Below are 25,000 nucleotides of genomic sequence, written 5' to 3'. Positions count from 1 at the left end.
TGTAAGAAAATGTCTTACACAATACTATGAAGGAGGCAATGAGCTCCTACTTTTCTACCATGGGATCAGCAAAGTCACACTTCAACAAACTTTTCAAAACAATAACTCACGTCACAAATCTAGTGAGTTCCTTTCCCAGCTCTGATTCTACTTATGATACTTACATGATCACCAGTATTGTAGCATGTTACAAAAATCCTCTACCTTAAATTATCTATTGCCACAATATGCAAGTATGATCGAGAGTCCTGCTATTCCTATTCTACAGACAGGAATGTGAATTGAAGGAAAACTGTTTTCAAAGTATTCCCTCAATATTCTTACGCTTTCCTTTAACTCTCCTTTTGTGTGCTAACCTTAGTATTTGATCAATTATTTCTCTGGTGCAGACACTAATCCTAAAAATGTAATACATACATGCTCCCCCTATAGTTTTCTGGCTAGGGTATGCAACTGTAACTGTTTCAGAGATTGCATTTATTGTAACAATAGGTCTTTCAGATAAGGATGTGTGAAAATATGTTAACAGTCACAAAATGATTATAAAATGTACTTAAGTAGACAAAATGAGTTTGTATTTGTACTTGCAAAATAAAATCTACTTAGTGACTCAGACTTCTGCAAACAGGTTCAGATCCCTCCACAGAGCAGAGGGAATTACACATCATATAGTCAAGACAAAATATAACTACCAAGCTTGTCAGAGTACTCCCATCCTAATTTTGAAAGATTCAGTACTGCACACTTTTTTCCTTGCTGGTATTCCGCAATATATCAAATACAATTACTTAAGAAGGAATTATTTATAGTAAATAGTTTAGAAAGATTATGCATCTTGGAAAAGACTATACAAGCATCTGTCCTTTCAAAAAAGAAGCAAGTATCAGTCTCTAAACCAAGCAACTATTCACCAAACATTCAATGATCTCCATTAGTTCATTTGTTTCTGAGAACCTAAAATTCTCCCCTGAAAAAGGCTCTCCATTGGCATTTCCTAGTGCATACATCTGGATGAAATTCTATTCCCAAAAAGCAGTCGTGGTCGAGAACAGTACCCAAACACACACACACCCTTCAAGAGACACCGCTCCTCTGCACGGGCCTGCCTGATAGGAACTCGTTGTTCCTAGGGTCTTGTCCTTACAAAGCCCTTTAAGTCTTCTTTTAATTCCTGCCGATAGCCCACAGCCTTTCACAGCGTATAACACCCTCCAAAGTCCAAATCAAAGGGAGGTGCAACAGTTCTCCTACAAAAACTCCCGTCTGTGCTGCCAGCTCCTGAAGGCAGTCTCAATATGCATGAACATCTAGATTGAGACCAATTTCCTTCCGGCTTCTATTTTACTTTCACAGTAAACATGATGCTCAGCTGTAAATAAGCACACCTGGTTGCTCAGTCGCTGCTTCTGTACCTGAGGCCCAGCAGCCACCCAGAGAGCCACCTCTGCACAGCACCTCCCGATGGACACCGGGCAGGCCGCTGTGCTATGCGGCACCTCGCACACAGCGCAGGGCCTGTGCTGCCATACAGGCATTAAGGAATGGCCACAGCATCCTGTGCGGGAAGGAGGGAGGTATTTCTCTCTCATATTTCACAGATGAAGAAACAGACAGTTCAAGTGGTCTCCTCTAGGCCACCCAAGGTGCCAGCAGGACAGCCAGGATTACCGTGATGTCCCCAGTCACCAGCTCGCTCTCATGCCCTCACAAACATAGGCCCAATATTCCTGGCTGGCAAAGGGACCTGCTCTGGGGCGAGACCTGCAAGGGCAGACAATTCAGTCTCCTGGAGAAGGTTCCTGCACTTAACAGCAAGGGAACCACAGGGCTCTGTGCTTTAAACCTGCCACAGCACAGCCTAAAAGCCTCTAGCACCAGTGATCGAATGTTACATCTACCAGACTTAGAAAGAAACAATTCACTTCAAAACCTACCTCTTCTTTTTTATTTTTTTAATAATGTATTTATCAAGTGAGACTCCAGAAAAACAACTGCAGAGGAGAGGCTTCGTAGTCTACTTTTCTTACAACCCTGTGGTTTAAGCTTCTTAGAGCCTTTTAAGACGGATTGAACTAGAGGCTGTTGTCCAACTTTGTCACATCCAATAACCTCAGCGAAGCCTGACATGGCTTTCAGGTGAACCCTAATAGTTCCTATTTACATGTCTTAGTTAAACAGCCTGGAAAGATAGCTCAGCACTATAGACAAGCCAGGACTTGAAGACTGATTTCCAGGACTGCCAAAAGGAAAAGAGCTTTGAATCCTGTACCAGTATACGTGGCTTTCTCCTGCACAGCAGCCTTTGAATCTTTACAGGCAGTAAGATTTCTTCCCATTTAGATCATTCTTTTCCAGCCACCTCATTAGCTGAATCGCCTGGACTGGCGTCCCTTACCCCATGGTTAGCTGGTTTTAAGAAGCAGCTCTCTGCTTTCTACATATACACTGATACAGTAAAAATAGAACGCATTTCGTATTGCTGAAATGAAGTCCACTGAAGCCAGATTTTATAAGACATGACAACATACTAACGCCAAACTGACACAAATTCTCATCTACGCATCTTGGCTTTAATGGGTTAATTAGCTTGGCTGGATACAAATTTTAATTATCTGAGTTTGACATTAATGTCCTTGGAGTGTTGTCTGTAAGGATTTGGGGAATCATAGACATTATTTTAGTTACTTCTGGAAACCGTGTGTTACGCTGGGATTTAAATAGTAAGAAGAGACAAGAATAGTGAGAACAGGTTGATCTATTTTGAAATATCAGACTTTGTGAAACAGGACAAACTGAGACAAAGCCAAAGCCCGGTCTACGTTGCTAGGTTCAACCAGACTTTGGGTGTGCTTTGTGGATACCAGAAGATGACTAGAGGGTTACAAAAAATCCTCCTTTGAGGACAGGTGACAGATGTAATTTTAGATGGAGCATATCACAGAGTTCTGTATATAATTGAGATTTAGAGGTAGGATCTCTTCATTGTCCAACACATTTTCTCAAGAAGAAGGCAGACAACCTTACTGTAGTATTATGCACAGAAGGCTCATACAAGCCAGGAAGAGGCACTTACCTAGGCAGCAGCAGCCAGCAGTGAGAGCCAGCCACCCAAGGCAGGAACCCAGCCGGCCTGCAGGGCTGCCACCACCTCACATCCCACGCAGAAAGGAAGGCACAGAACAGCACTGTGCACGTACAATCTTTCACCAGCAATTTCTAGCACAACTGACCCCTGAACAAAAAAAATACCTATCATACAGTCTCTTAATGGAGAGCAGTAATATCATTGAGGATAGAGGTAAAGTATCGTGCAATCTAATGCGCAAATCCACTTCTGAATCCTTCAGAGATGGCAGGTATTTCCTCGCAAAAGTACAGCACTACAGTACAATTACAAGTACTATTAACAGGTTGAGTAATGGCATGCTTTTGTGAGTGCTTTACTTATTTTCTTGCTTTTCAGGGTCTGTGCAAGTGGATTAATCACCTGAGGGATTTTAACAGTATTTTGACAAATATATATTTAATCTGCAACAAAATATTTTTAAGACAATAATTAACCAAACCGCAAGTTACTTGAAACAAACTACATCTGCCGTTCTGTAGAAAGTATTTACTAAGAGCTTTTCAAAACACCCTTCTACATGATTCTATTTGTTCCTGCTCATTCTTCTAGAGAAGCATTTGTTTTAAGATTCAAAAGACAATCCTGATTGCTTTTTGTGTATATGGATTTAAGCTCTCTTTGTGCAACAACATTATTTTTTTTTCTTTATAATGGCAATTGCACTAGTTCTTTCAAATGCAGAATTCTGTGATATGACCCTTGGTATAGTATCTTTGCAACCTTTAAAGAGAACCTTCGTTCTCTTCTCCATGTTCTCTTGATATTGAAACCAAAGTCATTCAAATTTTCTCCTGCAAAAACGTATATGGATATTCAACTTTAGAAATACTAAGTAAATGCCATTCACTTCTCTTTCAGGTTCTCAGTCCTACTTATCTTAACCAAATTATATGCATCCAGTGAAATTCCTGGTAAATGTAGGAGGGTGGCATTCCGACAAGCTCATCTGCTGCCCTACCAACAGGCTTTTTTGCAAACAACCAACACAAAGGAGTCTATTCTCCTTATTTTCTTCCACTGCCTTCTGGTTAAAATACCACGACCAGGTCCTGTGAGAAACCAAACACCTCGAGGAAGAGCAGAGCAAACTTAGAGCACTTAGCGCTTCACAGAATCAGCTCCTACCTTAGTAAGGGTACTTAAGGAACTCATGAAAGTTTCCAAAGATTAAAAAAGCAATAATCTCAAAAAATGGTTAAAAAAAAAAAAAAAGCCAAGCACGTACAAAGGTACTGTGCAAAATTATTCTACAGTATATAGATAAAACAGGAGAAAACATTTTTTTTTTTAAATGAGGGAAAGCAATAGCTAGATTTCTTTGTAACAATACCTGCATCTTTTGTTCTTTTCCCCAAAAAGTGAGTAGGCAAGTGTGTGTTACATTCTTTAAAATACAAAGAAAATAATTCTCACCCTTGGGTGAAACATTAAATCCTCTAAAGGCCTCACTCATTCACAGATGGAAAATGGAAAGCCTTCCTATCATATATTTTGGAGACAACATCCTTTTTCTGGAAATGCTGATAAGGAACAAATTCAGCCTGGTCTCATCTGCCTGGATCATCTTATTTATTAAAAACAATGGTATCTTTTAAACTCTGTATATTCTGCTCTCGGTCAATTTTGATTGACACAAATATTTGTATTAAAGGTTACATACTGCAATTTACAATTGGGTACTATCACAATACTGTATGTTAATGTAATCAGTATTTTCATTTCATGAATTCATTTGCAGCATGACACTGCAAGGGTATTCTTACATGTATTGAAGACACAATTACTAAGTAGTTCAACAATTCTCCTTTAAGTGGGATTTTTTTTTTTATCTGACAAATTTTTAGCACGATAAAACCACTCCTAGTTTTGTGTGTATGTTTTAATTCCCCACCTTTTAAAGTGCTTAGACACTTGGAATACCTAGCATACCAAATTAATCCACAAATATTTACAAGAAAAATCTATTTAATTTCTTTCTATAGTAACTACCACAGGGACCATTGTAATGAAAAATTTCCCATCTTAAAGAATTAATGCGATTACTGATATAGGGAAAAAAAGTAATTTATATCATCACAAACACGTAAAAGATATAATCCCATATTCACAAAAAGAATCTTTATTCCCTCTTTGAATTCTGAAACAATACAGTCTTGCCTTGAGGAGAACAGAAATATTATGAAGTACCTTAAGCAAGATAATTGTAAGAGAAAAAACTACAATTGCATTATTGTTGTGCTAAACTGTGACATACTTAAAAAGCTAATTTCTTTTATTATAATGGAATTTGGTGTGTGTATCCTTTAATCTACTTCACTGTTTCTTCACATTTTACACACAAACATACGTGTAAAGTGTTTCCCATTACTACCTGGTGTAATAAACTGCAACAAATTTAAAACAATTAAAAATACACTTGACAATTTCATAAAGTGCACTAGATTTTTTTAACAGCTTTGGAATTAACTGAACATCCAGAGATGTCACAAAAATGTGCAAAAAAGTGAGATTTACTGCAACTCAAATACTATTCAGGGAGACATGATCAATATTTTATGAAAAGGTAACATTTGACATGAGTGAGTGTCCCAAATTTTACCTAATACATTTTTACCAATCGCAGTGCCGAATAGCTTGCATCTAAATCAAAAGCTAAGCAACAAAAAATGTATCCCCAAAACAGGGCTTTCTACAGCTGTATCAGTTAAAGTGCACTCACTTTCAGAATTCAGTACAGTCACCCTCCAATTTTTCCTTTCAATCAAATAGATTCTAACCAAGAAATTAATCTGCTGTGCCTGGGCATTTCACTATTCCACAGAAGCAAATATTTGTTCCACTCATTCTCCTTTAAAAAGCGAATTAAACAAAACTATAACAAAAAGGATGACCTAATTAGCACTATTTAAAGCTTTTATATATAGTACGCTCTTATTGCTGCCCTTAACTTAGAAGGCTTTTTTCATACTCAACCCTATCATTTGATTTATCTCTCTCTCCCTGTTTTTGCTTAAGCATGCAAACTCACATTGTCCATTTTTGTATTTACCTAACATATGCCCATGGAGTTCAACGGAAAAGAACTTGTCCGTGAATCTTGACTAAATTAGCTGTTAGGCCAGGGGTGGCCTCCACCAGGCCCACCACTGGTTACCGGCGGCCTTCAGTGGGTAGACCATGCAAAATCAGTCCAGGACAGCAAAGAAAAAGCCCAGGGCCAGCAAGAGGCTGCGAAGTTAGCTACAGGCATCTCTTACCCTGCCCTAACTGCCCAACAGTCCTGATATTAAAACAGGCTGAACACAGGTTCTCTACTCTTCCCCTCCACATAACGCCGTCGCCAAATGGATGTCACCATGTAAGCTGCAAAGCACCAGAGACAGCAGAAGTGGTATCTTTTAAAATAACGACAGTCCACAAGAGACTTTAAGCACTTCTGAAGCACCAGTCTCTCACATCTGCGCCATAAGTGGAACATTCCTATTACACAACAATGGCCTACAGGCCTTTCATGTGTGTAACTTTTTTCTAATTAGAATAAACAAATAAAATCTCCAGTAATCTCCTCTAATTTGTCTTCATCTAGTGTGAAATGGTTTTGTAAAAGAGAAAACTGTATCTGTAAAAGTAATACATATCTTTTTCAGAATCATATGCACTAATATGGCTTTAATTATCCCAAACTGAAAATAGTCTTTTAAATAAAAAGTTTTTAGTTAATATCAGTGTTTTGGAGCCTCCCACTGGCAGCCATCACACAGCTGTAGTGAACTATCAGCTGAATGCAAGGTTTATATCCAGGCATCAATGATTATTTTGCTTTAAAAGAAATGAGTATTTCTGAGTTCATATTTTAAATGCAATTTAAAAGATCGTAAAGGAAAAGAACCCAGCATTTATTGTGTGTCTCCCAGCAGACTACTTAATGTTCAAACATCTACTATGCAAAGGTCAAATGATTTCACTGAATGTAACTGTGACAAAAATATTCTGCGGCACTGAAAATAAAATATAAAATGTTCAAGGAAAGAGATACAGACCTGAGATCTTGCAAGAGTCACAATAAATAATGCAGATTCAGTTCAATAAGAAAGAAAATTGCAAAGTTCTGTCAGGAGAACCAGATTAATAAAGATAATAGGTAAAATACAAATTACATACTTTTGGTAGTCTTCTTCATAAAGGAATATTTTTAAGTAACGCAGCAAGTTATTTTTTAACAAAAACTTTTCTTACACAAATTTTTGTTTGCGTAGAAATGAAAAAAAAAAAAGATCCAGATAGGGAACCTTTGGTGTATTCTACCCCAGGCGGCGACCTGGATAACTGAACTTAAAAAAACCAAAGTACTTATGCTAGTTGTAACATAGAAGCTAAAGCTGCAGAGAACAGTCATTCGGGAACGAGATAGATCACAGGTTAAACAGATGTGAAAAAAAATTTGCTCAAATGCTTATCTGAAAAAAACAGCCAAGGTTAACAGGTATCAATTTATTTTCCATTTTTTTGCTTTCCCTTCCTTGACATTTATATCAAGTATTTTAGGCTCTTATTCTTTCTCACACTCCTAACTTCTGTTACAAGAGCGCTGTGCACAAGGCTTGCTAGAGGTCCTCCTCACCAGAGCCAAGATCTCAGCACCAACAAAAAAGAGCTGGAAACAAAAAAGGACTTGTCTGTTTGCCTCTACGATCGCCATCTGCTGCTAATAAACGAATCTGCTGGTCACCAGTGGCACTTGGGTCTAGGGAGATCCAGTGGACTGCTCCACAGCAATGAACAGGCATGTCAAATGCAGAAGGCAGAAATGCAGAAGTCCAGAAAAGTGAGCAAGAAATAAAAAATACGAGTAAAGCGTATAGGAGCTAGAAGTAAGCTGGAGAACAAAGAAGATAGAGAAAAAATGGGATGCGGAAGCCAAGCACTAAGAGGAGAGAGACAAGGAAACAGAATACAGGGAATAAGGTAAGGAGGAGCGAAGTATAATGCAATGTCTGCTTTCTGAAACACAGAATTTCTCACATAAAACAAAAATGACAAATTTTTTGCCTTTTGCTTTGTTTTGCTTATAATAAACAAATAACTCTTGACTGACCTTGAAATCTAATTTCACAACCTGCATTTTGGTAATTTAAGCAAGTGTATCATTAAAAAAACAAACAAACAAAACAAAGGAATAAAGCTCTTGCTAGCTGTTTTAAAAAGATCACTTATCTGATAAAATACCATGTAAAGATGGAAAACCAAGCGCTAAACTGATATTACATATGAGCAAGATTCATTAGGTAGCACACACAAAAAAGTGAGCAGTGTAAACGCTACTAATTTTATGTATTAATGAAAAGACAGAGAATGCTGACTATTAAGTTATGTTCAAAAATATACATACATTTTTTTCTGTGCTCAACCAGCTCAACAGCCTGCTTCGCTGAGCATTTTGAAAACCAGTTGTCCCCAAGCAGAACAGTAACCTCATTCGTGTTGACAAGTTTTCCTGGCATGAAGGCAAGAGGACCAAAAGGTACCTGTCAAAGGCACAGAAAGCACCGTTGAAAATCACCAATGAAAATAAACCTAGAGAGTCATTCATCAATTAGTTAAAAAAAAAAAGTAAAATACAGAGGTAAGTAAAACTCCATAGCAGTTATTTAATGACAAGCCCTTCATAAACATCTGTCTGAATTTAGTATTGTACTTACAAAACCAGAAAAGTAGTACCGAACTAGAAAACTTGTGAAACTACAGTACAACTGAATACCCACATGGAAAACAACTTTACTGTAGCAGGTGAGCCTTGACAATAAAAATAGTATTCCTTAGGTGAGTTAAGTTTTTGCTATTTGAAGACAAGATTCATTTCCTAGTCAAAGCAAGCTCAGCTTTGCTATCATTTTAAAAATTCTTAATAAATACAATTCTTGAAACGGTATTCTTAAATAGGCAACTCAAAGACATGTAGCTTTTTTCAGTACATGCCTTTTTATTCTAAGAGCATAGAAACCTCGGTGTAAGTTTGGGGGACTGCTGCAGGTCACAGATAGCACTGAACGACACCGTTTCATTGCCTTTGGGCTGCAATCTAGTAGGCCACAATCAAGTTGAAGTTGAAATGGAGGGGGTGAAGAACTAAAAACCTCAGCCAGCTCAAGTTTCCTCCTTCTTGGGATAAAAAAGACCTATCTTGGTCAGTTTGCACCACTTTATTCTGCTGCCTTCCTCACTCCCTTGGGTCATCCATTTGCTTTCCCACAGCAGTTTGCTGAAGCACAGCACTCAGTCTGGAGACCTGTTTCCCTAGAAAAGCTTTCCTCTCCAGTGTCAGCATCCAGGAGGTGCCTGACAGAGCTCAAAGCGGCTCTGCAGCAGGCAGGATCTCTGTGCTATGACTGTGTGGGACAGGCTTTCCCTACACATGCACCCTGCCTGATTTGGTTTTCAAGTAGCCTGTTCACTCTCCCGCCAAAATGATGAAAGCAAAATTGAAAACATATGAAAATATTTGGCTAGCAGGATAGGAACTATTTATACACATTTAAAATAACAGATGTGAGTTGACATGATGGCTTTAACTATGAATAAGCCCTATCTAGTTTTTATTTTTTTGTAATAGTATTTTTCTGTGCTTCAAAACAATGCAATCTTCTTGCTTTACATGGTGCGGCCATGCACTTACACAAGGTCACAGGACTACAAACAACATCTAGAGTAGCACGACCAGAGCTGGAGAGGGGAACGTTTCCTTTTACTACCTGGGAACTGTGATGAATTGCCATCTTACAAACAACTCAACTGTATGCTGAGCCAGGCTGCCATGCAAGAAGGCAATCAGACACCCTGTACTGGAATGAGCCATTGAGTTATTTACAGTACAGCTCCCCAAGCTACAAAGATCTATCTTGAACTGGACCTGGGAAGAGAAAGAAAAGGAGTAGTCAAACTGATCAAAATTCTGGTGAGTGCAAGCCAACGTGGTAAAGTTTAAACGGGGAGCTGTGTTGCTGTTTCAGAAGATTCAAAGCAAAAGAAAAGATCACTATGTCAATGTGAAGATCGGCGAAACAAAAATTAGCTGCACCTTTTTATGTAAAAATCAATGTTCTGTGGTTTATTTCCATGAATCAGAAAATACTACGGCCACTTGCTTCAAAGGAAGTGACTAAGTACCATAATTCACTCATAATTATAGTTTTCTATACAATGGATTTACATATCAAATGTGTCAGGTTTTGTGTTAGCATTTATGTCATCAGTTCTCAGTTGTCAGTAACACTGTAATTTATAATAGATTTCAAAGAAAAGAGAAAGAAACAAAAGCAAAGGTTTAACTATTATTATCATAAATGTACCATTACTGACTACTAGATGGCAACCTGAAAAACATCTCCCTGCTAATGCAGATACCTGAGTTACTAAAAATTTTATTCCGTTATCTTTTGTGAACCATACAGGGTACATACCATGATATCATAGGACAGTTTATCAGGCAACGTACGGAGTCGTTCCTGAAGAACCTCATAATCACTCTCCACCTTCTTCCTGTTGACAAATTCAAGTTCATTCAATTTCATATCTAACACAGAGTTAATATTTTTCTGCTATTAATTCCACAACCCCCAAAAATACAAAGAAAACAAACTATTTTACTCTACAGCACATGCACTTAATAAATTAGTAAGTTATTTATTACAAAAAAAAGACTTGGTATGACAATTATAATAGCTACAGATTACTTTAGAATAATGCATATTAAAGTAGGGATACGATTATTTTAGCTTGTGAGTGTACTTCTGAATTTGAGTTTTTATGGTGCTAAGAATCAGTTCTTGCACCAGGCTTTGGCATATCTCACTTCATGCTCAAGTTCAACAATTATACCACCATCAATATTTGGAAAAATAACTGAAAATTCAGTTTAATATTTCAGAAGAGGCAAATTCTTCAAAGTATCACCTGTAATAAAGGATTCGTTACCTTTGCTTGGGCTGACATAAATGAGCAAAATTTTAACTAACTCTGATTTTCACATCAACTTTTTGGGCCCATCAACAATCAACATTCCTGAAAGATCACCTGACTGCCCCAAACTCTGTCGTGTCTTCAAACCCTGGCAAACAACACAGGAGTGGAGCATTCCTTCTATTGCTTCTCAGAAGCCACGTGTTGCTATACAAAACAGAAATGACTTGATGAACTTGGATCAACTTATTCCCATGACAGATACCTGACTCTTCAGAGGCCTTTGTGGCATTTTAATTGCCACGGGGATTTCCCTTTGTGTGCAAAACAAGCTACTGTACTTGCTCTAAAAAGCCTTCTTCTCTGAAGAAACTCTTGAGCACTTAAATTTTGCTGGAAAAAGTCTTTTTAATGGACAACTGCCACTCTGAAGATCATCAGAGATCAGCTCCTACGTGAAGTAGCTGGCATATAAATGTCAGGTTTGATGATATTGTTTACTTGTGCTTTAAAATAGTAAACATCCTATATGTGGCAGTAAATTCTGCAATAAAAGGCAACAGAAAGCACAGAGCAGCACACTTAACAACACTGACCCAGGATGCAAATTACAGGTTTTCTGAGGATGATTCAGGAAAGCAATCTATAAATGTGCTGAAAAATGAATGTTGTAGTTGATAACACAACTCTCAAAATATTATCATTGATTTTCTGAGATTCATAAGCAGAATGAAATCTTCTTCAGCATTCATTATGAAAAATTATCTGCTACTCCTGTTTTGTCTCATTTTCTTCCATAGCTGAACTTCGCTATAATCACACTACTTTATACCTGGAGTACTTCATACTTTAAGTTGCTGAACTGGTCTTGAACACAGAATTTAGGATTTTAAACCACTTGGACATTAAAGCTATATTCCACAGAACAATTTACAAAAGATGCTTGCTACTTCTTGGGTTTGATGTAAGATTTTTCCAACACACCAGGCAAGTTTCTCTGTCCATTGCACTCATTATACTGAAAACATAATTCACTTTCCTTACAGAGAAAGGCCAAATAAACGAATCTCAACAAAACCCAAGAGATGTTTTGGGGGTAGCAATGTAATGACAACTTGGTGTCAGCAACAATTACTTAATGATATTTAGAAAACACAGCCTTTGACATGCAGAGATCTGCATTTTCAAAGAGGACGATGACACAGACTACTCACTAAAAAACAAAGGACCCCAAACTGAAGGCTTTGACCTCATTTCAATGAACGAATTCTCCATAGGAAAAAAATTGTATGGAAAAAAACTGCTTCCACTTAGAGCAGGATTAAGCACTCCCATTGTTTCATGGCTCAAAGTCATCTGACATTTCTTCATTAATCTGAAAGAAGATACTGCCTTTAAGGTCTGACTGCTGCCCGCTACCGAATAATCTGATTAGGGTACAGCAGAAATCACTCGCTTCAGATACAGCAGGGCTGGACTGCCCCGACTCATCGCATCTACAGTGGTGACCTCTGGAAGCAGACTGCTGTGGCCATCCACCCTTCCCCACAACAAGGCTGGGGAAAAAACCTTTGGGACGGAGCAGGATGTATCTCTGCAATCAGTGGAACAACTGCCTCCGGCCTGTCAGGCCTCTACTGTGAGATCGCCAAGTATGGCCACGTTCCAAAATGGGCCTGCCACCGACACAGTCATTCAATTTCATGCATTGACAAGGAGAGTTACTCTCAAGGAAGGAAGCAGAGCTCCCTGTTCAACTTGCGTACACGGCCACATTTTGTGTGGAGACCATGGTCACCACGTGCGTGGGGAGAATGGGTGCTGGGCTTCAGCTATGACCATATCCCCAGGAAGGGAAATATCACATCTAAATCAGACCTATCATCAGATTCATGGCTTTAAAAATACATCTCAAGAGGTGTACTAAAAAATGAAAAAGAAAATAATTTAATGGAAATATGTTGATGCTGGGCATTTTAAAACCCTATTGTTATTCACCCAATTCTATTTAAAATTCTTCTGTGTCACTGACTACTTAAAAGGTCTTATATGAACAAATTATTCAGTTGAAACAAGAGCACTCAACTCTTGCACAATCAGGATCTAAATAAGGGTACTAAATTTTAAATAGTTTTTTTAGAGTAAAAGCTGTACGAATGCTCTATAAACTGCTTTTCTCCATAGAAGACATCAGTAAGTTAGGCTTTCCTTCTGACATTCTGTGCCCAAATCCCCCAAACTCAAGATCATGGCCACAGTTTGCTCAAGACCCAACACAACAGCAAGCCTTCTTCCCACTGCCAACCCTTCCACCCCATTCTACAAACCTCAGCTGTGGATATGGAAGGAAATAACAGTTACAACTTCCCAAACTTGTAAAAAATCAGTTCCAATTTTAAGGCTGTCAATTAGTTTATTTCTGAAAGAGAATGCCTCTTTGTGAAAGAATGTACGTGCAGATTTTCACACTACCAAATTGGTATGGACACTGCAGAAAGTCCCCCAAAAGTATGGGTATTATGTAAATGCTGACTAACTTAACTACAGCAGCACCAGTAGGCACTTCAATAATATTTCCCTTATTGAAAATTAATGCAGTCTCTGAATTTTAAACATAAATGAAACATATTAGTTTTAGATTATTTTTGCAAGCCGATAGTCAGAATTTAATATGATGATGTGTATAGATTGCCTGGATTTTTTTCCTCTTATCCAGTGCTTGCAGCCTATGTGCATTTAAACTAAAAACATTTGATACACACTAAATATAAATTATTTGCTTGGAGATCTTTCAGGCATGAAGAAAAAGCCTCTTAAAATAAATTTAAAATATTATATGCTTGATGGTGTATAACCAAAGGTTTAATCTCGCCACTAAAGGGGCAGTTGCTGTGATTCTGCAATAACCCCGCAGACAATAATCAAGACAGCTCCTGTTGTTCTCTCAGTAAAATCATGGTAAACACAGCATGGATATATTGTAATTTGATATCTGTAAGATCAACTGTTATATCTCACAGTAACTCATAATATAAGATTTCATTCACCATTAAATGTACATTTTCCTCAGATGCCATAGAAAACTATTATTTACTAAGCATGTTTTCTATTAACCACAGATTGCCAACAGAGAAAAAAATGCCCAGAGTTTTTGTTGTTTTTTTTTAAACAAAACAAATCATTTCTCACTAAGCATTATAACATGGTGTACTGGGGGAGTGGGGGAACGGAAACATTACTTTCACATCATTTGCGGGTTTTTTCCCCCAAGTGTGCTAAAAAATTTTCCCTACTTGCTCATAGTTACAGAGGAAACAAGAACAATAATTGAATCTACCTTGGGAATACCCTTCCACCAAGCAGGGGTGGAAATTCAATTGAGCATTCATCCCACAAGGTTACTCAGGGAAAAATGGTGAATGAAATGGGTATTTAAGAGAATAACCACTAAGGTTCAGTGTATTTAAAGCAATGGTATCAGTGGAAAATATAAACATCTTAAAGACGAGCACACTGCAGTAATTCCAAGCTACCTCCAGTCCTGAAAACACGCTCGCAGAATTTGGCTATCATTAGAACAAACAGTACAATAACTTTACTAGAACATAGCTAGGTTACTGATCAGTATTTTAGGCATGTAATCAAACATTTTTCACTTACCAGTGCTGGATTTTCTCTTGGCAGCTAGTGACCACCTGGCATTAAAACAGATAACTACTCATGAAAAAACAAGGCTAAGCACACAGCTGCAATGTCAATGTATCAGAAACTAGAACAGTCGCTTTACAGATTTGGTGGTGTTTCTATTTACATTTTTATTTGTCAGTGCAAAGGCCTCTGAATGGTAGTTCTTAAGCAGCACACTTTATCACACACTAATGCAGACTGATAACCAGAGAAAAAATTACAGCTTTTCAATTCATATTTTGGTACAATACCTGCTCCATAACTATTAAGTGACACATGATAGAAGGTAGGTAGCATTTCGTTCAATCTGCAGATCTATTTTCAGTGTTACATGCTTGCAGAATAAGAAAACAATATACATTAGAGCAAGACATCAATGTAACTTCCATACTCATTTCTTATAAAAACAAAAGCAAATGAACCCCACAGCACCAAAAACATTTTTTCCTCTATCTGTACATCAACAAATGTTTCCACTGGCAGTTTTAATCTGAAAAAGCACAAATGAATTTTGTGAGTGTTTAAATACGAGGATATCTGACCATTACAGGCTGTTGTCTTCCTTTCTTTTATTTCAGGGTGCCAAAAAAAGGAAGTTTTAATGTGAATATTTCACTTATTTTTGTTACAAGCCTTCCCAAGAGATCATCTACAAAATAAAGCACATTGTTAAAATGAAATTATTTTTAAACCACATTTTTAGATACATTAAACATCCAAGATGCTGAAACCTGTGACCTTCTCTTCCATAATTATGCGGAAATTTTGTCTTTCAAAACGTATTCTGATCTCTGAATAATGGTTACCAAAAATGTAACACAATTCCATTCAATTATATGGAATGCAACGATGCCAGGAGGCAATTAAATATGTCTAGACATCTTCTCAAATTTTTTATTTTTATTTTTATTTATTTTTTACAAATTTTGTTTTTCTTATAACCAAAATAATGCTAACATTTGAAAGCAATTAATGAGAAAATTTGCAGAGAAAACAATAACATACATTCAAGTACCACTGAAATCACTGGAGCAGATAATTCTTTCTTTTTTTTTCCCAAACAACAGAATGAAAGACAATTTTTTTTTAGTTAGCATATGTGCAGCTATTGCAGAACAGATCTCAGATCCCACACTCTTTACTCATATAGGAGTAAAGGAAAAAGAAATGGGACTGCTTTGTGAGCTAATAGTTCTTTAAACAGAGCAAAGTACTTAAGCAAGGAGGATCAGCCATCCATTTGTGGTTACGCTGCCTCATAACCCATGGGGAAATTCAGCCAGGTAGTTCCCCCTGCTTAAGTCAAGATTAAATTCATCATTTGCTTTAAACTCTCACATCAAACTCCAAGGAAGTATTTTCTTTAATGCACAAGCCAGATTTTTTTAGGGTTAAGAATAAATATACAGACTTCTACAAGGTATAAATTCAAAAATCAAATTCCTACTACAACTCATTTCAAGAGTGAACTCCCCCTAGAAGGTGTAAACCGTAGAACGCAATGCTTCCTAACAGTGCTGACACACAGCGGAGCGCAACAGCGCCAAGTCAAGGAGTCGGGGAATGTTCTATCAGCACATTTCATTCTTTCAGGTTTGGTGGCAATTGCAAAGTACACCACACGATTAAGCATACAAAATGTTTATGGAATCCTTAAGAAAGTTGCAGTTTAATTGCCCCATTAAAGACGAGGATGGAAAAGACAGGAAGCTTTCCATTCCCAATCCATGACTTTGCACACATGAAGCGAGCTAAAAGCACAAAAAGAAAAGCCCTGCAAACCATAAGAGCAGCATGTTCATTAACCTCTACATGATAATCCTTTCATAGCTGCATATTAACTAGTTACATATTCATAATCATTTACATTATTTAGAGGACCTTCTATGAAAATTTCCAGGCTATATCCATTAGCTACAATGTTAAAGGTTACAGAAGATAGTCTACTTAATGTTTCCTGGAAGCTTTTTTAATTGGTAAATATGTAAATTGGGCACATATGCTTCTTAAGTTTTTTAAAAATAGTCCATCAGTAAAATAGTATCGGGGCACACGCTGTTTCCATCACCCTTTATCCCCTTAAAAAAAAAAAAGGAAAGGAAAATCAATAACACCAATCAATTTTAATTTAATTCTTCTTCTTTGATATAATCTCTCTTGAAGGGATACTAAAGGGTGGAACCAACAACAAACCTTTTCATTTCAGTGGCCAGAATAAAACGAGGCCTTTTACAGAAGTGCTAAAATATACCACCTTAAAAAATGTTTGAGGCTGCACTTCTGGTACTGAACTCTATTAAAACAAAATAGGAGAAAATAAATATTGAAAAACAGAAGGAGATCAATTATGCATATGTCCTTTATTAGGTCAGTCACACTGTTTGGATAACAATGGGTTTTATCGTAGCAAAGAAACAAATAGATAAATATATAAACAAATCTCTGATTCTTTGCCTTTAATCAAACACAGGAAAATCATTAGTCCATCTTCCTCACATTATTTATATGTAGAGTTACAATTAAAGAATGAAAACTCTCGGGGTAAATAGAACCAATCACCTGCTCCTTGGTTCAGCCAGGTTCCATGTGTGTGGGCACCGGTGCCACCAGCTCCGCTCTGCTGCTGAGGCCCCACAGTGGAAGCACTACCAATAATCCTGAATTCCCCCACGCAAGGTTATCAGCTGCTTATCTGCATGCTGAAATATCTATTGAACTACTCTTGCAGCACATCTGACATTGCCTAACCACAGCTCTGTTATTAAAACAGGGCCCACTGGTGTACAACGCAGTTCTGAGGCAAACAAAGAAGCAGACAGTCCCTTCCCCCCCCACCCTCCAGCAGCAGTTAGTTGCAGTGCAGCGCTTCGCAGGGCGCTGCCCAGTGAGCAGGTAGGCAGCTGCTGTCACCACGTGCCTGCGGCTCTCTGCCCTGTTCCCCACGACTGCACGCCTATATCTGCCACCTTCCTCAGCAGGTCCTCCTCCTCCTCTAGAAGGGTACTGGCTTCTTCCACCTTGCTTCTTCCCACCTGTTGCTCCTGTAACTCAGAGCTGAACAGAACTCTCCATGATGCACGACTCGCTCAGCTCCCCTCTCCAATCCCAGCCTATCTTATTTTATGGAGGTAGCTCTCTAAGCTGTAGTGCACGTACATGAATATCTCTCTGTACTGAGAAGCTAGGTGCTGCCTACCAAGGCAGTGGGTTTAGCACACCAAGGGGAATTCCTATCTCTCTCAGCATTAAAGCAAGCTGCCACATTTTTAATTCACATCTCATGTGTAAAAAGTGCTTCGCCCAAGCCACGTAGTTATGTTCAGGCCTCAAGAACTGTTATTTCCAGGCTGAACGTTAATTTCAATGGAAGACGAAAATAAAAGTGCCCTATCAGGCTAGGAAGGATTCCTAAACGAATGAGTGGCTATTTCCACACTTTGGGCATGAATGTGGAAATACAGCACCAAGTTTCCATTTAAGCAAACTGCAAGTTAGGCGACTGAAGGCCCAACATGTGCTGCTTCTGAGTGCACACTTGCACGTGTTGTTACAACGCTGTGGCTCTCAACTGGGTTGGTCCTCTGAAATTAGAAGCTAGGGACATAGATCTAATCCCAGCTCTGATTTTATTTCTTCTATATGGCCTTGAGCAAATCACAACCTCTCAGTCTACATTTCTTCATCTGCAAAATGGGGATAATAGTATTAACCTACCCACCTCGGAGTGTTTAATGATGATTAATTAATGTGAGAAAAGCACTCTAAAGATGTAAGAGCACTATATAAGTGATAAAGCATTATTTACCACTTGAAAAGTAATCTGAATAAAATCAGATATGCAAGTAATTTGTTTACATGTAGCAATAATATAATTTGTGACTATTTAATCTTGAATTAGTCTCACTTTAAACATCCCTTTCAATCACATTTCCAGTTACTTAGGGAAAATGACAGTATGGAATACTTTTTGTGGAAGCAGAGCAAGTAATGAGGCAGTAATTAAAGTAAGGGGCTAATAAAGTCTAAAACCAGCAGTATGCCTTCAGGAGACTGTCCCTGCCATTTGGCACTGAGTGAAGATCTCAGGCTCGACCTTGGTTTCATTGCTCAGAACTTTCCACAAACTACAGTGAAAGCATACGCTGGTCTTCTGCAACACAGAACCGTGTTTATAAGGCTCACGATAAATCCAAGGTCATTTCCACCACTGATCTAATTCAGATGACTCCAGCTCTCTGGAGTCTAACAGCTTAACCTTGTGCATGCACGTATTTGGTTGATACATACACACTGTCTATACATACATATGTATATACATACACGTCTAGAAATGTTTGCAGTATCAAGACCCATTCTGCCACATACTCATATGCACAAGATTTCTCTGTCGCACCCAAAACCAGGAAATAAAATTAAGTTTGTTGATGAAGTAGCCAGTTCACCACATGACTCTGCATTACAGAAGAGCTCTAATGGGTGGTCAAACATTCAATCATCTCTCAGTAACAAGGGTGTAACAAGTCACATGCAAAATAAACATTTCAAATGAATTTTCATTTTTTCCTCCAGGAAACCACCTAGTACTTGCCTAAAACATAGCAGCCACTGATGGAGAAAGACAAAATTAACTTTTGCACAATTGTTTTTCCTAGAGCCCCATTTTCAATCAAAAAATGAAATAAAACTATTAAAAGTTCTTCAGTCTGTTGGCACACTGAATGATCTAAAAGGAAAGGAAGAAGGCATTTCCCAGCTCTCCTATTCATTTATTAAATTATATTACTGAAAAACACTACATTTCAACAAATTATTAGCATAAGTTCCCCTTCGGGTGGAAATTTATGCCTTTTCAAGAAATGTATTTGAGAAGAATACTGAAGGAAAGGAGATAAAGGAATTTGAATCGTGGCAAGTTTCTTTCTAGAGAAAAAAAAAATCTTCCTATTTAAAATTACGATCACAATTTTTACATAGCTCTACGAGAAAACAAGCAGAGATCGAACATTTTTGTATCAATTTTGGCCCTCACACTTCTGCAGAAAGGCTAGCACTAACTACGATTTATCAGTAAGTAATAACTTACTGATAACGCAATGCCTGGCTAAAATGATTTTTGTGAACTTAAGAATTATACTTGAAGCACCTAGGAACTAAAAAGCAGACAGGAAAATGCCTCATCTCTCTTGGGCCAGCTGTGAAATTATGTCCTCTCAAGATGACTTTACATTGCAGTCCCAGCTGTGGCTGCAGGTCACATGGAGAAAAGGCTTCAGTTACCTGCGGTAACCCTACCCGCGCTCCGAAACACGCTGTGCCCACCAGGCAGGCTGTCACAGTACGTGGGCAGCACTCCTCCTCCTTGTGTCCAGCCACGAGCTCCCTGCGCTGGCTTTGCTGTTTCAGATCCTTAGGTTCCCAAAAGGAACTTTTCTGCTGAGTGAGTGAGTTAAATCATCTCTAAGCCCATGGAACTGGTGCAAGCAAGAACAAAACAGAGCAAGATCTTGTCTTTCCCTGGTAGCAAGGCAGAGGCTACATCACGTAACCTCATCTTGAGACAGAGATAAGGAACTCAGAACTTACTGTTTTAGCTTACTTCAGGTGAGCATACTCATGGCTGTTCCGCATCCACACTAAGGCAACAGCAGACATCAGCACAAAGTTCCCATGGTCCAAAGTAACCAAACATCTCAGGCAGGTTTTGCAAGCTGTGATACAGCCTATGGTGCAGTAACTGCTGCTGGCAATACCCAAGCTGACTGCCTTCAAAGTGACAGGACGCTGGCAGCCGCCTCGCAGACGTACCTTTAGGCTGTGGTTCAGTACCGAGCCACAGCCCTGAGTAAACTATAGCCATCAGTCCCCCTGTCTGCAGGTTTTCATGAGTCATTGGGCATTTTTCCTGAAAATTCCACATCTTTACAGCGTAATAACTAAAATCTTGACCTTTTTTTTAATCTAGTAATTTCCTTGTACCACAACAAAATAGCTATTAACCCAGCAGATGTGGAGACACTCCCCAGTCCAAAAGAATTCTGGAAACTCAAGCTGCCATGAGTGATGGGCTTTCCTGACCAAAGAACCAACTTCCCTTGTCCACCCTTGGTGGAATGTCACAAGAGGGAATAGAGGAAAACTGGGTGTCCTGATGCGTGGCAAACCCCCAGACACTAGCAGTGCCGCTGACAGCATGAGCAAAGCACAGCTGGCTTGACACTGCCTTACCTCAAACAAGAGCCCAGGCCTACACCCAGAGCTGAGGGAGAATACAGCCCTGCTTTGCTGCATTGCCTCCTGTGCTTCATGATGCAGCCAGAACCTGGCTCAATGGCTGCTCCCTATTGTGAAGAGGGACCACAAAAACAGTGACTGCACAGCACAGCCCAGAGCCCTAATGCCCCACAACAAAAAAATGAAGAATAAGCGCAGCTGCCACTCTGTGCACCTCGAGATGGTAAGTTCCAACCTTCCACATCCATCTGCAAAACCACAACTTCAAATTAAAACAAGAGCACCACCTCAAATAGGAAGTAAGGGGCACTCATGTATGACAGGCCAGATTATGCCCACCATTTCTGGAATGGTAATTTACAAATCTCCTAATGATGATTCCTGAACAGCACTCCAGTCACTGCAACTGCTCCCAGGGCCTGTGGGCAGCTATTGCCAGAGCACAGCTCCAGAACTTCTAAGACTGGAGGATATCACCTCACCTACACACCCCAGTTACTGGTGAGGCAGGACACATGCAGACTTGCCCTCTCCTGAACAAAGACAACACGCTTCAAGCTCTTTGGTGAAGTTTGACTTTAATCCCCATATAAAATAAAATCTATTTAAGATGTGGCAATTTATTCCACAATTCTTATCACTACATAAACTAGTGGGTATTTAATTCATATTAATAACAGTATAGACAAATACTGTTACTCAGGAAGATACCACAAAATTGGCTAAGAAAGTAAAAGGGATGACCAATTAACACTGAAGGAACAAGAAGTGTGATGTTTGAAAGCTTCCAGGTCATGACTGAATTAGCCCTTGTACTCAAAAGCAGCACATGAGAAAACACTGAACACACTGCTACGGGAAGGTAACGGACAGCCCAGAACAGAGGAGGAGGTAACTGACCAGGTACCTTTTTAAAAGGAGTATGACATACAAAGCTTCAGATGGGACCTTTTAAGGAGGAGTATGATGAACAAAGCATCAAATAGTATATGGGCTTTCTTCAAACTGCGTGCAAAATGAAGCCCTACCCCACTACTGCCTCATAGCCAGGCTCTCTAAATTCTGCTCACTTGGATGCAGGCTGGGAGAAGTGCAATACCCTGGAAGACACTGCATGGGGAAGCAGGCTGACACATCCTGCGAGGCTGCAGGTAAACAGCTCCATGTTTCCAGTGGGCCCAGCAGCAGTGGGAAACATACAAGATCAGACTCAGCCTCGCTGCTCTTTTCAGGCTGCAGGAATAGCCTTCACACTGCCAAGCTGCAGATTTCACAGCACAAATATTACTTGAAAAAGACTGAAACAGAAGAGCTAGCCACTTAGCTAATGGTAAGAGAGTTAAGCTTAGGATTCTGTGATTCATTACCTCATAACCCACCTACAATTCGTTTAACTGTTAACAAACTGCAGGCATGCACAATGTTTAGCACAATTTGGAAATCAAAGATCATATAGCCTCCAACAATTAAATTCATAAAAATTAAGCACATGTCATAATAGACAGTGGCCACTGAGTTACAGTAATTTATGGTAATAGCTACACTAAATCTAATTGTGCTTTGTTGTCAAGACGAGTGACAGGAGAGTGACCTCCTTATCCTAATTTTCCTAAAAGGAAAATAAAAAAACATGTTTTGTCAGTGCAAACAAAAAAAAATACCACGTTGCCAGATAGCACTGGAATCCTTCAGGTTCTCCATGCCTGTTTGTACTCTACAAAAGTCCCCTGGGTCTCGTTGGTTCTGTAATATCTCCCATTACACCTATCTTCAGTGTACTGCTTGCAAACTACAGAACACATGAGCCCACTGTAAATTCACTGTCTACAGAAGTCTTACCAAGCCACAGTCTGACCTGTCAACTTCCTATCAGCAGTAATCCCAATCCATGTGATCATAGGAATAAATGTATACCAAACACTACGCTTAAATGCAGGATCTATCACATGAGAATCCACTTACTTAAATATTCATTTTATAATTCCAGTACTAACTTACAGTAGACTTAATGCAGTCTTTTCAGCTAACATATATTGCTTTTGTAAGTAGTCCATGATACATACATTATATTCTTCTTACAGAAATATTCAAAACTTTACACAGGCACTGTGCTTCCAATGATGGTCTTTATCATGAAAATTACTAGATATTCTTCAGTAATTTATCCCCAAGATACACATTCTAAGTCATGTTTTTATACAAAGTGCCTTTAGTGGGAGCACTGAAAATTGCTTTTAACCGTTTGGTCTTACTACCGCCACAAATTAACAAGATGAAATCTGTCCAACAGGCAAACACTCCTAAACAAGAATTAAAATTACTTTTCACCAGGGGTCCTAAACCTGGAAGTTGCAGCCTCAATCAGATTAAGGACGGCAAGTCATGAACATCCTGTTCTTTTTGTATTTTTAAACAGGAAGGAGGCCTCAGTTCAAGCGTTCTCCACAGCAGCTCTGTAGCACATAAAATTTCAAACTCATAGCTATACCAGGGTTGTATAACAGCCTGGATGTTAAAATAATCAAAAGGAACTCAAATATTATCTTTAAATCTGCAGACAGATAACGTATTCCACTACTATACTAAAGGTTGCCTTCAGACTAATGGGAATAAATGAGTTTCTTTTTTCTTAATCAAGCATTACCAGAACAGGCCAATATCACATCATCTGAAAGAAATGTATGTGCCCACTTAAAGACTTGCACATATAGATATAGTTCTATGTAACTGCACTATTATGAAGCTCCTACTACGGTTTGGAATTTACCACAGTGTGGGGTAACTATGTCTTCCCCATCTTCGTGGCAAGACCAAAACATGAGCCTTCAAATCCTGTAATTTTGTGAGAAAAATATGAATCCCTGAAAGGAAGCAGCTGGAATGAAAAGACCTCCTCCATCTTAAGTAGAACATTTTCATAACTTAAAATGCTGTTGTAATCCAACTATGTGTAATCATTGCATTGAGGGAAAGTCTACCATACCTTCATCACAACACTCCGTTGTAACCAAGATATGTAGATCTTTACTGTAATTTTATATTGAAGTGTTCTATTTTTTTTTAGCCAATTTGCAGGAATTGTGCAGTTTCCTTATGATATTACATAATTTTGGTACATCGGCCCAACAGAGGCTTAATTAATGGTATCTCGGTCCTCTTTTGCACTGGAACAGATCAGTTTAAGAAGAGCCTTAAACTTGCTTACGGAGGGGTCTCACCATGAGCTGGGGATCACTGGACACGGTTATGAGACACCCACTTGCACATCAGTCCTGACTGACACCCACACACCACAGAAATTATTCTTCACCAGGAGTGCCTTGAATGTGAGGAGGCAGCTCACTGGCACAGAAGGTCGCCGTCCCTGCAGACTACGCAGGGTGCAACCACAGATCCTCCTTGCCCACACTAAGGCTCGGCTGATTACACAGATCTCCTGGGAATTATTGTGCGTGCTATCTAAAGGCAGACGTAGAGTAAATCCTACGTCTCATCTGGAAAACTGTGTACAGAACCACATACATATTATGGGGTTTTCTTACTCTTTACTAGAACAACAGGTGACAACACAATGCACTCTGAAGGCACAAGTCTTCTGTTATAACCGAGGAGCTAGATTGCACACCTTAGAAACAGCTTTAAAAGTGTTTGGCATATACAAAAAACGAGCGGAAAAACTGAAGAAAAGGGAGAGCATAGGTCAGCGTGTATGTGCATAACACAGCCCGAGTCCCAGTGCAGCCGTGCCCACGGAGCACGGTCCGCCCGCTTGAGGTGGTGGACGTTATCTGCACGGAGAGGTCTCTCACACTTCGTGCCGTGGCCGCATGAGAACGGGCGCCCGGGCTCTCCGGGATCGTTCCTACGAAGCGCTCGGCTCTCTCGCCCCACTTCGGAGGCGGCCCGCTTTGCGACGCGTCGTGCAGGGCCGCTCAGGCTGCGGGCCGGGCTGAAGGCGCAGCACGGCGCGGAGCGGGGCCGAGCAGCACGCGGCCCGCC

The 25,000-nt window shown here is 39.2% G+C and overlaps 1 protein-coding gene across 2 annotated transcripts in view; it reads right to left on the bottom strand.

The window, feature by feature from the left end:
- The window catches only part of URI1 (URI1, prefoldin like chaperone), a 39,193-nt gene extending 14,247 nt beyond the window's left edge, over positions 1 to 24,946 (bottom strand). Inside the window, exons 1-3 of one of the 2 annotated variants that reach the window (XM_021408210.1) lie at positions 14,744 to 24,944; positions 10,585 to 10,663; positions 8,517 to 8,652 (exon numbers count right to left, since the gene is read on the bottom strand). In XM_021408210.1, coding sequence (XP_021263885.1) covers positions 8,517 to 8,652; positions 10,585 to 10,587 — 139 coding nt within the window. In that variant the 5' untranslated portion in view covers positions 10,588 to 10,663; positions 14,744 to 24,944. Of the gene's footprint in view, positions 1 to 8,516; positions 8,653 to 10,584 lie in introns of both variants that reach the window. The other variant, XM_021408209.1, reaches the window with a different exon arrangement.

Source organism: Numida meleagris, chromosome 10, assembly GCF_002078875.1.
Source record: "Numida meleagris isolate 19003 breed g44 Domestic line chromosome 10, NumMel1.0, whole genome shotgun sequence".
NCBI lineage: Eukaryota > Metazoa > Chordata > Aves > Galliformes > Numididae > Numida > Numida meleagris.
The sequence above is the reverse complement of the archived record's forward strand: the minus strand, read 5'-3'. Positions and strand labels throughout refer to the sequence as shown.